Source organism: Panulirus ornatus, chromosome 8, assembly GCF_036320965.1.
Source record: "Panulirus ornatus isolate Po-2019 chromosome 8, ASM3632096v1, whole genome shotgun sequence".
Taxonomy (NCBI): Eukaryota; Metazoa; Arthropoda; class Malacostraca; order Decapoda; family Palinuridae; genus Panulirus; species Panulirus ornatus.
Genome location: NC_092231.1, coordinates 14,188,324 through 14,204,423, shown reverse-complemented (window position 1 = coordinate 14,204,423; position 16,100 = coordinate 14,188,324). Strand labels below are relative to the sequence as shown.

At 41.8% G+C, this 16,100-nt stretch overlaps 1 protein-coding gene across 2 annotated transcripts in view; it reads right to left on the bottom strand.

Annotated features, from left to right (window-relative positions):
* Positions 1 to 16,100, bottom strand: part of LOC139749837 (neuronal acetylcholine receptor subunit alpha-10-like) — a 306,308-nt gene that overhangs the window by 119,663 nt on the left and 170,545 nt on the right. For both annotated transcript variants that reach the window (XM_071664145.1, XM_071664146.1), the window contains exon 2: positions 8,407 to 8,915. In XM_071664145.1, coding sequence (XP_071520246.1) covers positions 8,407 to 8,473 — 67 coding nt within the window. In that variant the 5' untranslated portion in view covers positions 8,474 to 8,915. The remainder of the gene's footprint in view (positions 1 to 8,406; positions 8,916 to 16,100) is intronic.

Sequence of the window (16,100 nt, the reverse complement as noted above, 5' to 3'; positions counted from 1 at the left end):
AATTCTCCCCAAGTAGATGAACTAAGTCATAGCTTTACTGGATCAGAGCCGTACTGTGATAAGTTTATAATAAAGTCACATGCTTCCAGGAAATAAATTTTAGGCAAGAGAGAAAATGTTCGAAATAAAAAGTGGATGATATTCTTTTTTTACCACGAGGTATAATGCCATCATCACTGTAACTGGATTTCTAATCTTTTGACAGATGAACAGAGGCCAAAAGGTACAAACTTGCATTTTTTCTGCACTTCAAACATTGATGAAGGTACAGAGATTCAGTCATGTTTGCGTACTGTGTGACATTGACTGACCAAGATATTTCGTCAATGCCTGGCGATTCTCGTATATCATAATCTCTACCACTGAATCATCTCCAATATACCTAACGCTTGCCTCGTGGATCTTGAGTCTCCTAAAGACAAAGCCTTCTCGTTCACAATCTCCTTACCCTCTATAACTATGCTTTTATGTTTTGTCTATATTCCCTGCACTCCCTCCCTCCCTCTCTGTCTCACATTCCCCAAGTAATGCCCAGTTCTTCGACTACTTGGCCTCCTGCCCAGAGGCGTTACAATCTTTACACTCGTTCACTGAAATCCCCTATGGAGGAGATTCTAATATACACGACAAACAATGGCTGAGCATCTATCTGCTCGTACCACCCAGGCGCGAGGTTCACTTTGAAATAAAGAATGACTATATTTGCTGCGGGAGAACAAGCGACGTAACGAAAATTGAATTTAAAGAAACATTCTTTGGTCGAGCTGGCGAAGGACATGAATAGATGTTGTGGCCAGAGGGGCGCACAAAGTGCGTTTGATCTCGTTGCCTCCGAGACGAAATATCTAAAACAGTCTGGAGTCCAATTATTTAGTACAAGACAGTCGGTTCTGGAGCCGCGTTGGGCAAAAGACGCTCGCAAACAGACTGCTTTTGATCGTCTCTATGAGCTTATGCAGAGCAATGACGAATGTCAGCATTCCACTAGAATATCAATGTTGAAAATGGACCAGGATGGAACCTCTGTGTACAGCGTATAACATCCGGAAAGGAAATTTCTTTGAACTTATTTTGTGAAAACGTAAGAATAAATGATTCAACAGACAGGAACGGAGGAGCCGTTAGCTTTAGAGATACAGCCCAGAGAGATGGCATCCCTAAGATGATACTAAAGATTTTACGTCTTTAACTGGAGGAGTGTGTACCCAACTTGTGGTGTACTTAACTAAAGAATCGAAGATGTGTTTCCTGAAAGTCTGCTGTGTTGTGCTCATGGTATGGCGAGTCCATGCCTACTGAATACCGACGTTCCCAACAGAAAAACTACTGCAGTTCAAGTTATCATGGCTGCCAGTCGACCAAGATAATTCACTTCACCGATCCTCCTCAGCGGTGCGGTATACGTACGTACATCGCTCGAGGTCACTGCAAAAGTCTCATGATCCTCCTTCATAATTTTGAGGCTTTCTAAGAGCTATGCTGAGACGCTGAGATACGTGGATTAGCTCCTCATGAGCTCCTCGAGTTTGCATACTCTTTTCAAAGGGGGAATTTAAGCATTTTGGCTGATGCCATTACGGACTTGAACATCCGACACCTCGGTAATGTTACGACACGTATCCCAGCATGGGTAAGATGACATGCGTTACTCCTGCTACTTCCACAGACAACAGTGTGTGTGCCACGAATAAAGGCCACCTTCCTTGCTATCAGTGTCAAGCTCATTTTGTAACGTCCGCATTCAGACTCAAAAACAGCCTAACACGTCAGGACTTCAAAACATATCTCAATTCTGTCTCTTGTTCTCGACGGGGCAACACAGTGTCTGACGAGAAGAGTGAGGTTTGATTACCTGTAGAAAGCAGAATGTGTAGTTGAATACCTGATCAAGACTCTACATGGGGTGGCTTCATGTAGAAAGTGATGCAGGAGGTATAAAATCAATGCCGGTGATGTTCTTACCTTGAGAAACCTTGACCCAGCTCCAAATCCTACACAGCCACGGGCAGTGAACAGATTGCCATCAAGTCAAGCAATATTCTCATTTGCTTAATGTCAACGTATTGTGGTGTCGATAAAGTATCATCATTCCTTCATGCATCGGGAAATGTTTTCTGTTCGCCTTCGGTGAAAGGCTGTCAGAATCTATTTGAGTTAATCTAGTCTTTATTTTTTCCTGTTTCTACCTCCACTGACGATGAGAGAGAATTAAACTCTCGACGACAAGAAAAAAACGAGACATTTCCATGATCTCCACAGTCTGCCGGAAGATGTGGATCAACCAGCCCCAGCATTTCTCAGCAATTACCTCTCGTGATTCAGCTAATCTAAACTTTTCAGTGACAAGTCGTAATTCCTTGCAAGCGGTGACCAGCAAGAGATCCACGGCCTAAACAAAACTTGAAATTACACTTGTGTTTTTCAAATTGTTGCCGAAATTCTAACAGACCAGCGAATGACTGTCTAATTTTTACCGTAGTTAAAACCTTTTCGTTAGGAAAATCACTGCATCTCACCTCTCTCGTCAGTCGTCACTGTCCTCGTATTTCGAGTCAGATATATATCACTGTTTTAAGCCCTCTCCCCCGTCAATGCCTCTATTGTTAAAGCACACCACCGCTCGGCCTCGTACGTCAATCAAGTCGCGGTCTTCAGCTCTCGCATCAGACAAATCAGTATCGTCACCTTTCCCGCCAGGCAAGTCACTGACTTTCGTTCTTCTGTCAAACATGGCATGTTTTTCCGAGTGTCGTATCAAAGAAATCATCAACCCGACCCCTTCCATTAAACAAGAAAGCGTTCCTCAACTTATTCCGTTAAAAACAACATGATTTTCGCCCACTTTTTGCAGGCAGATAAATCACAGTTCCTGACTCTCCTTCCGTAAAACAAGTCGATGTCCACGAATTTCCCCGTCAGAGAAGGTACTGTAATCGAAACATCCACCAGGTACTGAGTAGCGTTATGAACATAATCTTATTGTCCTATACGTGTCGCACAGCCAGCGGAAAAGCGGGTCTTACAGCCGCTCAAGCGGAGGTGGTATCGAACCACACAGCCAACGGGGGAGCGAGCCATAAGCCACTCAGCTATCGGAGTAGCGAGTCACGCAGCCACTCAGCCAACGGAGAAGCGAGTCACACAGCCAACGGAGAAGCGAGTCATGCAGCCACTCAGGCAATGGAGGTGCGAGTCACAAAGCCACTTAGCCAACGGAGGAACGTGTCACACAGCCACTCAGCCAACGTAAAATGGGGTCAGTGCCTGACGACACCAAAAAAGAAAAAGGAGAGGGGGAATCAGTGTGAGGTAATCATGGATGACTGAATCTTTCGTCACTTCGGTAGCTAACCATCACAGCGCTTATACAGTCCATGAAACACGAGAGGAGAGCATAAAATGTCGTTAATTCTAATCAGAAACTGGGATGCAGGTCAAAAGACTTTGTATACCCAAAGCTTGATGCAACGATCCCGGAACCAGTGGTGTATTCTGAACCGATATAGAGGAATTCAACGTGGGGTGGATTATGCAAAATTCTAATGGAATTAATGTCCACCCTGGAAATTATATTAAGCTTATTAAAGGCTAATGTGAAAGTTTGTATAGCCTATTGATAATATGAATCAAGTCACCGGAACAGTGATTTACGTATATATATATATATATATATATATATATATATATATATATATATATATATATATATATATATTTTTTTTTTTCTTTTTCCAAAAGAAGGAACAGAGAAGGGGGCCAGGTGAAGATATTCCCTCAAAACCCAGTCCTCTGTTCTTAACGCTACCTCGCTATCGCGGGAAATGGCGAATAGTATAAAAAAAAAAATATATATATATATCATATATATATATATATATATATATATATATATATATATATATAGAGAGAGAGAGAGAGAGAGAGAGAGAGAGAGAGAGAGAGAGAGAGAGAGAGAGATGATTATCAAAACTTTCATAAGCTGCAGGATATTTGCTTGAGACAAGAATAAGGGAAAATGTCCACATGACAAAGATGTCGACACTCCCACAAGTTCCTCGATACAACATGTGAAAGACGGCGAGCGATTGTGGCGTGAAGCAGCCGCAGATTTGTATTTGAATCTATGTACATATACTGCACAGAGGACTCCACCCTCTACTGGATAAACCGCGAATGGAAAGTCTCCTTTCAACCTGTACGCAAATCATTGGACAACGAACAGACAAAACCTCTCCACCTCAGACCAACCAATGGTCCACAAGATCCCCGTTGCACATCACATGACAGAGGGATCGGGAAAGACTGCGCCCGCACTTGTCGCTTCTCCAGCGGCATAGTAAAGCTTATGTATCATCGACATGTAGTGAACACATGGAATAAATGATGATGATTTACATCTGGGCTCCCGGAATTCGAAACCTGGTCCAACCGCATCGTACGAGGAGGAAAAAGCTTTCCATCTTGGACCAGCCAATAGCCACGACCTACAGTCGTGTCGGTGGACTGATGTTAGCTACGACGCGTGTGGGAGCGGGATGAAATGATGTTAGCTACGACGCGTTTGGGAACGGGATGAAATGATGTTAGCTACGACCCGTGTGGGAGCGGGATGAAATGATGTTAGCTACGACCCGTGTGGGAGTGGGATGAAATGGTTAGCCCAATGGTTATCATACAGGCGGACCACTGAAAAATACAACAAGCTATTCAAAAAAACAATCGACTTTTGTATTTTGGAATACCGTTACGATTTTCGACACCACTTTAACACTTACATTAGACGATCAATGGTTACATACAGCAACAAGTTGGCAAGGGTTTGATGTGAATAGACTACTGAATCTCAGTGAAAAATAACTTACAAGGGCCAGTGTATGTTTAATGATTTAAAGAAATATCATTTTGGAAATTCTAAAATTTACCCATAATTGACTCCTCTCTCTCAGACCTACCCATTTCTCGCACATGCTTTCGTATTTGTTACAGTCTTACGTGTTATTTCTTCTTTTCCCTAACATCGTTTTGCGTCACATTCCTGTATACCGAAAAACAATAACAAATTTCTTGCTTCTCGTATTTCTTTTATTCATAGTTTAAATCAATTTCTCCGTGGTCCTCTTACAAAACTGCTGGTTCACCTTGTATCCTTACCCATTCTCGGTGCTTCAAATCCTGTGTTATACCAGTCTTACACCAATTAATATTCCTTCTAAACTACAAAACATTACTGAAAGAAAATATCATAATCTTGAGGGTTTTCATCATTAACTTTTACAGGTCATAAGACAAAGCTCTCTCAGGAATGTGTGTGGAGTAAGAGGTCTCACCTCCCTAGCAACACCCGCCTCGCCTCACTGGCAGGATGAAAGGCTCCACGACCCCAACTACCACCACGACCCTACCGCCACCACCTCTACAGCCGTCTTCTGTGTTGTGTACCGCAAGCCCTCGTGAAAGATGAGAGGCTTCCGCAATATTCTTCCATGCTTTACGCCTACCTTCCATGAAGATAATCTCCGTAATTTTCAACTCTTATCCCGTCAAAGATATGGCGCACCTGAAGCAAGGGAGTATCCATATTTACGATGCAGATGGCTACGCTATATGATAAACATTAATCTAGTGAGACCATATGCGATGGTTCTCCATTTGTTTAAACAAATATATGAAAATTTCTACAGCAACAGGAGGAAAACTTATCGAAAAGCTTAGAAACGATATAATATCCAAAATTCTAAGGTAGGTTTAAACTCGATTTTCTTACCGTCACCAAGACACCATTCCCTGCGAGCAGTCGACTAATGAACCATCCTTTGTCAAATATATTCTCCTCGTTCTGGTGCGGGTAATTTATTCATTTAAGACATAAAAGTAGTGTAAGTTTATAGTGCCAGCAATATCTGGCAACTTACGTCAAACAGTCTGTACTCGGTAGGGTTTTTGACAACGGGTCTCAGTGGCTCGCAAGAGTTCTTTCGAGGAGGGTGTACATGCACCGCTAGGCAACTTGCCCTGTTGCTATATGACCGGCTTTCTTGTGGATTTCCCTGAGGTACTGTGGTATGCTACCCATGCAGACTCTAAAACTCAGGAGAGATCATGTTCTCTCAAAGGTTCGTGCAACGTAATATTTCAAGAGAAATGGGACTGAGTAACAGCTTATCAGAAAAATAATTTCCTGGAGAGGAAGAAATACATATATATATATATATATATATATATATATATATATATATATATATATATATATACATATATAGAATATTTTCAGTTAATAATGGCTATAATAATACCCAAGAGTACATGTTCCCATACCTTAAGAGCGACAATGTATGCACAAAGTTCGGTATCTTGAAGCATTTGATTCTTTCCCATCCTCAAATGAATAGAATTCCTGTATTTATCATTAGATTTCTGACTACCACATATAATGATCATCGTATATTCACCTAAGCTGTGCTTTTATGTATCGCTTAGCTTTATACTTCTATAAGGTTCTTTTTAAGTGTTGGTTTTCTTATGGTATATTTTTCCTTTCGCACTAAGGCATCCTTCAAAAATGTATATCACAAATTTCTAGTAGGTAACCCTTTTCCGTTTATGTTGTATGTATTTCAAAGGGAAACACGCGCAGAATATTTATTCTGTATAACATTTTTTACCGTACGTGTGAGGGCTCTGTGACTTGACTTGAATTTTATGTTCTTTACCAACTTCGTATTTATAGCCATCCCCTGTTTAAGGTCCAGTTTGTTTAGTTATCAATTAATTCCATCAAATATATCCTCGGATATTTACGCATTCAATATTCATCGGTGTTCATTTTTCTTTCTGAATTTTCAGTCATATGAAATGCTGAAGTTTTGAATTTCTTACTCCGTAGTATGGAGTATTTCAGAGAATTTAAACCCCAGATTTGCCGTACAAGTTGAATGCATTTCAGAGTGGATCGATCACTAGCTTCTCTATGCTTTACGATGTTACGGCAGGATCGATATCCACATCGCTGATGACCCCCATATCTCGAAACAAAGTTTTCCCATATTTCCCAGATTCACCTCGGCAAAACGTCACTGCCTCTGGTCCAATTAACAATGATTGTAAATGATCATAAGCCTTGTTTGTTTACGTATTACTTGCTTGTAAAATATCGACGTGTTGAAATGTTGAAAAAATGGTGTATATTCTATCTCTCATACATGTTCGCCATTCCCACGTTAGTGAGGTAGCGTTAAGAACAGAGGACTGAGCCTTAGAGATAAAATCCTCACTTGGCCCCCTTCTCCGTTCCCTCTTTTGGTAAAGTAAAAACTGGAGGGGAGGATTTCCAGCCCCCAGTTCCCTCCCCTTTTAGTCGCCCTCTACGACACGCAGAGAAGTATTCTCTCTCTCTCTCTCCTATGTATCATCATCTCGTGTACAGACGACCGTACAATCACAAAATCACATTGCAGTACCCTGGCAATACACTAGCAATAACCAGCATGCAACACTGCATCACACAATTAGCACAGTGACGCACCCAGAAGAGAGTTTCTGTACATCTGCAGAAGTCCCCACTCAGGCTACTGACCCCAGCCAGACATGCATCCAACCTGAATGATCCCTCCAGTCATCATGGATGGCCTCTCTCTCTTACTTAACAAAGCTCCAACTATCATGAGGCATCACATACGACACAGATAACAGTCACCCCATCACTAAAAACAGTAACATAAACGCAACAAACTAACTAAACGCCTTAAGGACACTTATTGGTACTAGATTTGGACAAAAAATCAAATCCTTTGGTATCCTTTCCAAACAATTTATCCGCTCCACCCTAAAGTATGCCTCACCTGCCTGGTCATCTAACCTTGACGAAAGTATATCTAACCACACGGTACAGCGCACTTAAAGCAGCCCCTGGCTGCCTTGTAACAAAGCACTCACCATCAACACAGTGAAATACTAATTCTCTCAGTACAATCCCACTTCAGTATGCTGGGTCATTAGGTCTTTGTAAACCTTCTCAGTCCAAACCACTCCATAAATAACGACTAGCCCTTGACTAACACTTCAACAACTTGTAGTTACAGATTCCCCACCACCCACAACAAACAGAACTGAGACACAAAACATGTACACACCGTAAAAAAACCGACAAACCCTTAACCACACCCCGTACTACAGTCTTAAGCACCATCCCGCCAGAAATACATCCATCTAAAGCTACACTGCCCATATTAAACATACATGATCGTGGCTGTGCCTACAGTAAGACAGAGAAACGTCTCTCCACTTGAGAGATCTGCATTACCACAGTATTAAGCAAATGGCTTGGTAAACACGAACGTTCATGATATACATAGTCTACAATGGTCGTTCTTCTCCTTGAAACACACGGTAACCTGTCTCATCACTTACCTTGACCGCTGAGTAAGATGACACAGAGCAGGAAGCTGACCTCCCTCAGTGACGTCACACGGGTCATCTCGCTCGCCTGGCAGGATGCGAGGCGACCCCAAGTGCCGGCTGACTTGACTTGACACGCTCGCTTTCCTTTCTTCCTGTCTAGTTTATTCGTTCCCTAAGTTATCTCTCTTATCAGGCGACGGGTCCACATGAATGAAATGTCACTATTTGTTCCAGAGGCCAGTACTCATTTAACGTTTAACACTACAACCAGTCATGCAGATAGGTCAGGTTCACTAGCAGATATATGGCTTCAGTTCACGTCGTTGTCCATTTTCCATAAGTTCAGTAACTTTCTCTCTTTCCTCTCTTACTCTCCTTCATTTCTGCGAGTCTTCCTGTTGTTAGGATCCGGGGTATCACCTCCCACCTCCGGAAATATATCATGTTTCCATTACCTTCTGCACTTGTGCGTGTGTTCATTTCATCGTTTAGATAAGAAGGCACTCCGGCAGCAACATCTGGAAAGAAAAAGAAAGAAAAAAATAGACACACATGTACACCTGTCTCATGGAAAATGTATAGATCTTATTGCAGCGTTCATATCTAGATGTAATGCATGGAAGTATGAGGAAGTCTGACAGCTATGCCTGACGGAGGGTTGGGGGAGTGCCTCCAGGAAGGCGACCCAGTGAGGCATGATATTCTAGAGTGTAAAAAAGATACTCGTTTCTCCCGGTCCCTTGTTGCAATGAAGAGAGCATGCATCCTCAAGACAACGAAATACCTGACGTTCAGAGAGACAAGCCTTTGATCTTTCTCGTCAGGTATGTGGATATATTCCATGGCAAGGTAAGTGCGCAGTAGTTAATTCTCTCTCTCTCTCTCTCTCTCTCTCTCTCTCTCTCTCTCTCTCTCTCTCTCTCTCTCTCTCTCTCTCTCTCAGCATAACATATAATGCATCATAACTTCGTCATGAGATGTACATCCTCTCCCTTAACTCTTCTCTATACAGTCTGTCCTCTTCACCCTCTCCTCCTTCTACTTCTTACCTCCTATCTTCTCTCTCTCTTTTCTTTTTTTTTTCATCCCTCCTCTCCTCATCCCTACTCCTTTCCCTTCTCACCTCTCCCCTTCCTTTACCGTCTTTTCAATATTTTCCCCTCACTTTTTTTTTCTTCTACTCCATTTACCTATTCCTCTCCTTACATTTTTCGTCTATCTCATTTTCCGGCTCCTACACACTCCCTTCTCTCCATTTCTTACCATTTCTGAAATCCGACGAGAGTCATATGACGGACAATAACTTTTCCTTGAGTAAACATTTGAGTTTGACAAAATACACAGCAACAAAACCTTTCCTAATGTCTTGCTTGCAAGACGCGACTCTGACTTTCCAAAATAATGGTGTCCGTCTGTGCTTAGTCCAACATGACCACACTTGTTGCAAGTCTCAAGAACCTCCGAGTTCCCAAACTCTTATGTTATCTGGCTCAAGATCAGTGTCCCAACTACCACTGTTTTCCTTTGTTTCGCATACTGCTGTCCTACTTCTACATACTACATCTCTCTCTTCGACTGTCTAAGCTTTTGACAGGGTGCGACATCGAGGTTTCATCTCTAAGCCCCCCTTCCCCTTTGGCTTCCCTCCCTCACTTTGCTCTCTCATATCTAACTTCCTCTCGGGCCGAACTATCTCAGTTGTTGACGGACCAGCCTCTCCCCCTTTCTCCGTCTATAGCGGCGTCCCATAAGGTTCTATCCCCTAGTTATACCCTTCACTGCCACATTACTCACCTTCGCCTTTCAATCATCCCTCACTAATACCAAGTCTCTAAAGTCAAAACTACTGACACACTCATCTGCTCCCGAAATACTTACCTCTCTTGGTCCTTCTTCTCATGACTTGGTGCATAAGCACCGATAATCACCCAGCTCTTGTTATTCACTTTCATTTTTACCCACATCAATTTAGAATTTACTTTCTTACACTATCACACACACCTACCGCTCCTGATTCACAGGTAGTGCTAGTTTTACCTTCTCTCTCGTCCTCTCACCAACCCTTGACTTTACCCCTAAGACATTTCCAAACGATTCTTCCCCTTTACCCTTGAGCTATATTTCACCCAGAGCCAGAGCATCTAGCTTTGTTTCCTCAAACATAACATCTAGCTCTCCTCTTTCTGATATTGTTGAAATCCACACACATTTAGATACCCCAGCTTGAGCCTTCGAGGAGTATGACCACTCCCTGCTTGACTCCTCCTGTCCCTTCTTTTATAGAATGAAGTACATGAAGGGAAGGGTTTTAGCCCTCTGTTCCCTCCCCCTTTAGTCGTCTTCTACGACACGCAGAAAAACGGAGGCAGAATTCTCACTAACCTTTGGGATAATATATATCATATATGAAAAACAAAAGAACTTTAGTAGAGTCTGGGTGAGGTGCTTTCAGTAACGCAACAACTAAACGCATGACATCTGAAATGCTGGTTGATTCTAATTCACAGATCCCGAAAAGGCTTTTAGCAAGGGAGCTGGAAATGACTATTACGGTAATTCAATGGAGAAAACCCTGTTGAATTTATTGAATTCTAATACACTAATACACAATCGATCCATGTTCACTGTTAGACAGTTAATAGCAGAGACGAATTGTTTGTGAGCTCACGAATGACAGTGAATGCTGTTATGTGTTCTAATTCCAGAGTAAAAGGATGTAAATGTATTTGGCCTGTCCTGGTGGCTACCGCGGCGGAAAATGTGGGCAGTAAAGTCGTAAAGCCTGAAAATGAGATCTGAAAAGAATATTGACAAGTGAAGGTCATTTTGATGAAAGGATGTGGATATGGGTCATCCATCTTCAGGAAGATAATGAATGGTAAAGAAATACTGTAGGCATATTATTCTTCATGTACTCAACCTTTGCAGTTATGGATGAAAGACAGAGAATGAAAATGGTAGAGTGAAGATGTGCGACTCATAATCCACAATGGAGACAAGAGTAAAGAATGATTAACAAAAAATATGGGTGAATTGAAAGGATGGGAAGATGAAGCCAGCACATATCAGATGAACAAAACCTAAGCCAGATATTTTGCATGGAAGGACACACACACACACACACATATATATATATATATATATATATATATATATATATATATATATATATATATATCTGTGTGTGTGTGTGTGTGTGTGTGTGTGTGTGTACACGTCATCACAGGGGGAGCACAGGACAACTGAGCATTACAAAGTGTCGTCAATAGCGAAGGTGCATTTTCAGTCGTACTGGGTGACGCGATATGTTGAATCGGTCCGGAACGAGAAAGCATAGCTCGCACATGTCTGGGGAGGATTAGTTTCAGATGGGTGTATGTCTGACGAGGTGAAGTTTTAGATGGGGTTGAGAAGGAAGTTGAGTGCTTGTCGAGTCATCACGGTGCAGGGTTAGTAATATCTCAAATATACTCAAAGTATAAGAAATTCCAACACAATTACCGAACACGAGTACTACATCCACAGAGAGAGTGTTTATAGTCCTTAGATTGTTCTTAACACCTGAAGAAGGTATTAAATACTTTCCGGTTGGTGGATATATATGATGTAACTAGAGAACGATTCCATGTCACCTACGAAAGAAAACAATTGAAAACACCGCATAAAACAGCAAAGCATCTGCAGGAAACGCATTCTGCTTCCTAATCTCGTTAGCACAGAACGCTGCAGATGGATCGATACCATCTGGTACGCGACTATTGCATTAGGCGTCACTTATTTGGAACCTGGGAGAAAATTTTGATCAAGTCCCGCTGGAGTCGTTTTTTAGGATACGATTTTGTCAATACCCAAAAGAAAACAAGACACTACGTTGAAGTACAATGCCAAATTGTCTTTGGAAAAGGCCAAAAAAACCAAAAAACTTTTGCAAAGTTGAAGTGTTGGGAGCACGGCAAATTGATGTAATCCCTTGGCCGAATAATACATGTGATAACCTAATTTACTTGATGACACCACATCACTCAAGAAATGGCTCGTGGTATGACGAGAGAGAGAGAGAGAGAGAGAGAGAGAGAGAGAGAGAGAGAGAGAGAGAGAGAGAGAGATCCAAAGGTGACCTACACGCGCTGACGTTGATGATGGTAGAGGATATGGTCGATGAGGCTCAGGGTGTATGAATGCAAGATGAACCGTTGTCGTGATAATGAATCATATATGAAAGTGTAGAAATAGTCTTCTGCTGAGACGAGGAGAGAAATTCGTGAGATGGTGTCAGCACCCATGGTAGCTAATGTCAGCAGTCATCTCAGGTGTTGGCAGCAACTGTGTTAGATGATGTCAGCAGCCATCTTAGATGCTGTCAGAAATTATCTTAGATGCTGTTAGCAACGGTGTTAGCTGACGTCAGCAGACACCTTAGTTGATGTCAGCAGCCATCTTAGATGCTGTCAGAAATTATCTTAAGATGCTGTTAGCAACGGTGTTAGCTGATGTCAGCAGCCATCTTCGATGTTGTCAGCAACTGCGTTAGATGATGTCAGCAGCAATCATAGATGCCGTTGGTAACAATCTCAATTTTTCTCAGCAACGACATGGGTCGATGTCGGCAACCATCTTGGATGACATCAGTGACAATCTTGGTGGCTGTCAAAACCGGTGTCAGTTGACGTCAGCAGCGATCTTAAGACACAGTCAGCAAAGTTTTTAGTAGTCAGCAAACGATATCAGTTGATACCAGCCGAAACCTCAGACGTTATCAGTAACGATCTTATCAACTCTGTCAGCAATCGTATCAGCTGAAGCCATTAGCGATGTACGTCGTAAAAGAGGAGTGTGTTTTCAAAGTGCCAGGGTAATGGTTGGAGATATACCCGGCTTCATCTTAAGCCGAACTGAGAAAAAAAATAATAGGATGTTGCTCTCTACACCAACTAGCTAGACCCCTCTGGAGTAAACTAGCTGAGACATATCATCATTCCCTAAGTTCATGTCTTGCCATAACTTGACACGTGTTATTTTTTTTTAACTAATAAACGATAACAAAACAAAAGGGACAGATAGCTCACTCAATACAGAATTACTGATGATCTTTTTTAAATCTATCATTACAGTCTCTGTGGGATTGTATCGATAGGGACTCGGTATGTCATACCATTCTGGTCAGACATGAAACATGTAACAAATTAAACTTGCAACAAGTAAAGCTGGAATAACATTCGAGGATAAACGCTTCAACACTCAGGATATATATATATATATATATATATATATATATATATATATATATATATATATATATATATATATATATATATATATATTAATTTTTTTTTATACTATTCGCCATTTCCCGCGTTAGCGAGGTAGCGCTAAGAACAGACGACTGGGCCTTTGAGGGAATATCCTCACCTGGCCCCCTTCTCTGTTCCTTCTTGTGGAGAATATAAAAAAAAAAAGAGGGGAGGATTTCCAGCCACCCGCTCCCTTCCCTTTTAGTCGCCTTCTACGACACACAGGGAATACGTGGGAAGTATTCTTTCTCCCCTATCCCCAGGGATATATATATATATATATATATATATATATATATATATATATATATATATATATATATATATAGGGGGATAGGGGAGAAAGAATACTTCCCACGTATTCCCTGCGTGTCGTAGAAGGCGACTAAAAGGGAAGGGAGCGGGTGGCTGGAAATCCTCCCCTCTTTTTTTTTTTATATTCTCCACAAGAAGGAACAGAGAAGGGGGCCAGGTGAGGATATTCCCTCAAAGGCCCAGTCGTCTGTTCTTAGCGCTACCTCGCTAACGCGGGAAATGGCGAATAGTATAAAAAAAATTAATATATATATATATATATATATATATATACATTTTTTTTTATTATACTTTGTCGCTGTCTCCCGCGTTTGCGAGGTAGCGCAAGGAAACAGACGAAAGAAATGGCCCAACCCCCCCCCCCCCCATACACATGTATATACATACGTCCACACACGCAAATATACATACCTACACAGCTTTCCATGGTTTACCCCAGACGCTTCACATGCCTTGATTCAATCCACTGACAGCACGTCAACCCCGGTATACCACATCGCTCCAATTCACTCTATTCCTTGCCCTCCTTTCACCCTCCTGCATGTTCAGGCCCCGATCACACAAAATCTTTTTCACTCCATCTTTCCACCTCCAATTTGGTCTCCCTCTTCTCCTCGTTCCCTCCACCTCCGACACATATATCCTCTTGGTCAATCTTTCCTCACTCATTCTCTCCATGTGCCCAAACCACTTCAAAACACCCTCTTCTGCTCTCTCAACCACGCTCTTTTTATTTCCACACATCTCTCTTACCCTTACGTTACTCACTCGATCAAACCACCTCACACCACACATTGTCCTCAAACATCTCATTTCCAGCACATCCATCCTCCTGCGCACAACTCTATCCATAGCCCACGCCTCGCAACCATACAACATTGTTGGAACCACTATTCCTTCAAACATACCCATTTTTGCTTTCCGAGATAATGTTCTCGACTTCCACACATTCTTCAAGGCCCCCAGAATTTTCGCCCCCTCCCCCACCCTATGATCCACTTCCGCTTCCATGGTTCCATCCGCTGCCAGATCCACTCCCAGATATCTAAAACACTTCACTTCCTCCAGTTTTTCTCCATTCAAACTCATCTCCCAATTGGCTTGACCCTCAACCCTACTGTACCTAATAACCTTGCTCTTATTCACATTTACTCTTAACTTTCTTCTTCCATACACTTTACCAAACTCAGTCACCAGCTTCTGCAGTTTCACACATGAATCAGCCACCAGCGCTGTATCATCAGCGAACAACAACTGACTCACTTCCCAAGCTCTCTCATCCCCAACAGACTTCATACTTGCCCCTCTTTCCAAAACTCTAGCATTTACCTCCCTAACAACCCCATCCATAAACAAATTAAACAACCATGGAGACATCACACACCCCTGCCGCAAAGCTACATTCACTGAGAACCAATCACTTTCATCTCTTCCTACACGTACACATGCCTTACATCCTCGATAAAAACTTTTCACTGCTTCTAACAACTTTCCTCCCACACCATATACTCTTAATACCTTCCACAGAGCATCTCTATCAACTCTATCATATGCCTTCTCCAGATCCATAAATGCTACATACAAATCCATTTGCTTTTCTAAGTATTTCTCACATACATTCTTCAAAGCAAACACCTGATCCACACATCCTCTACCACTTCTGAAACCACACTGCTCTTCCCCAATCTGATGCTCTGTACATGCCTTCACCCTCTCAATCAATACCCTCCCATATAATTTACCAGGAATACTCAACAAACTTATACCTCTGTAATTTGAGCACTCACTCTTATCACCTTTGTATATATATATATATATATATATATATATATATATATATATATATATATATACATATACATATATATATATATATATACACGACAAAGAAGACACGGAACACGTACTGCTCAATTGTCCTGCACTCTTCGCTCATTGACGCACATGTATCAATAAAGCACTTTATGACAGGTTTTCCCTACCAGTGGACATGGTTGGCTTCCTGAGCGCTACAAGAGCCTCATAGTAATAGTAGGGACTCCTAGGACAGGAAGTACGCAATTAGTAGTATATATATATATATATATATATATATAT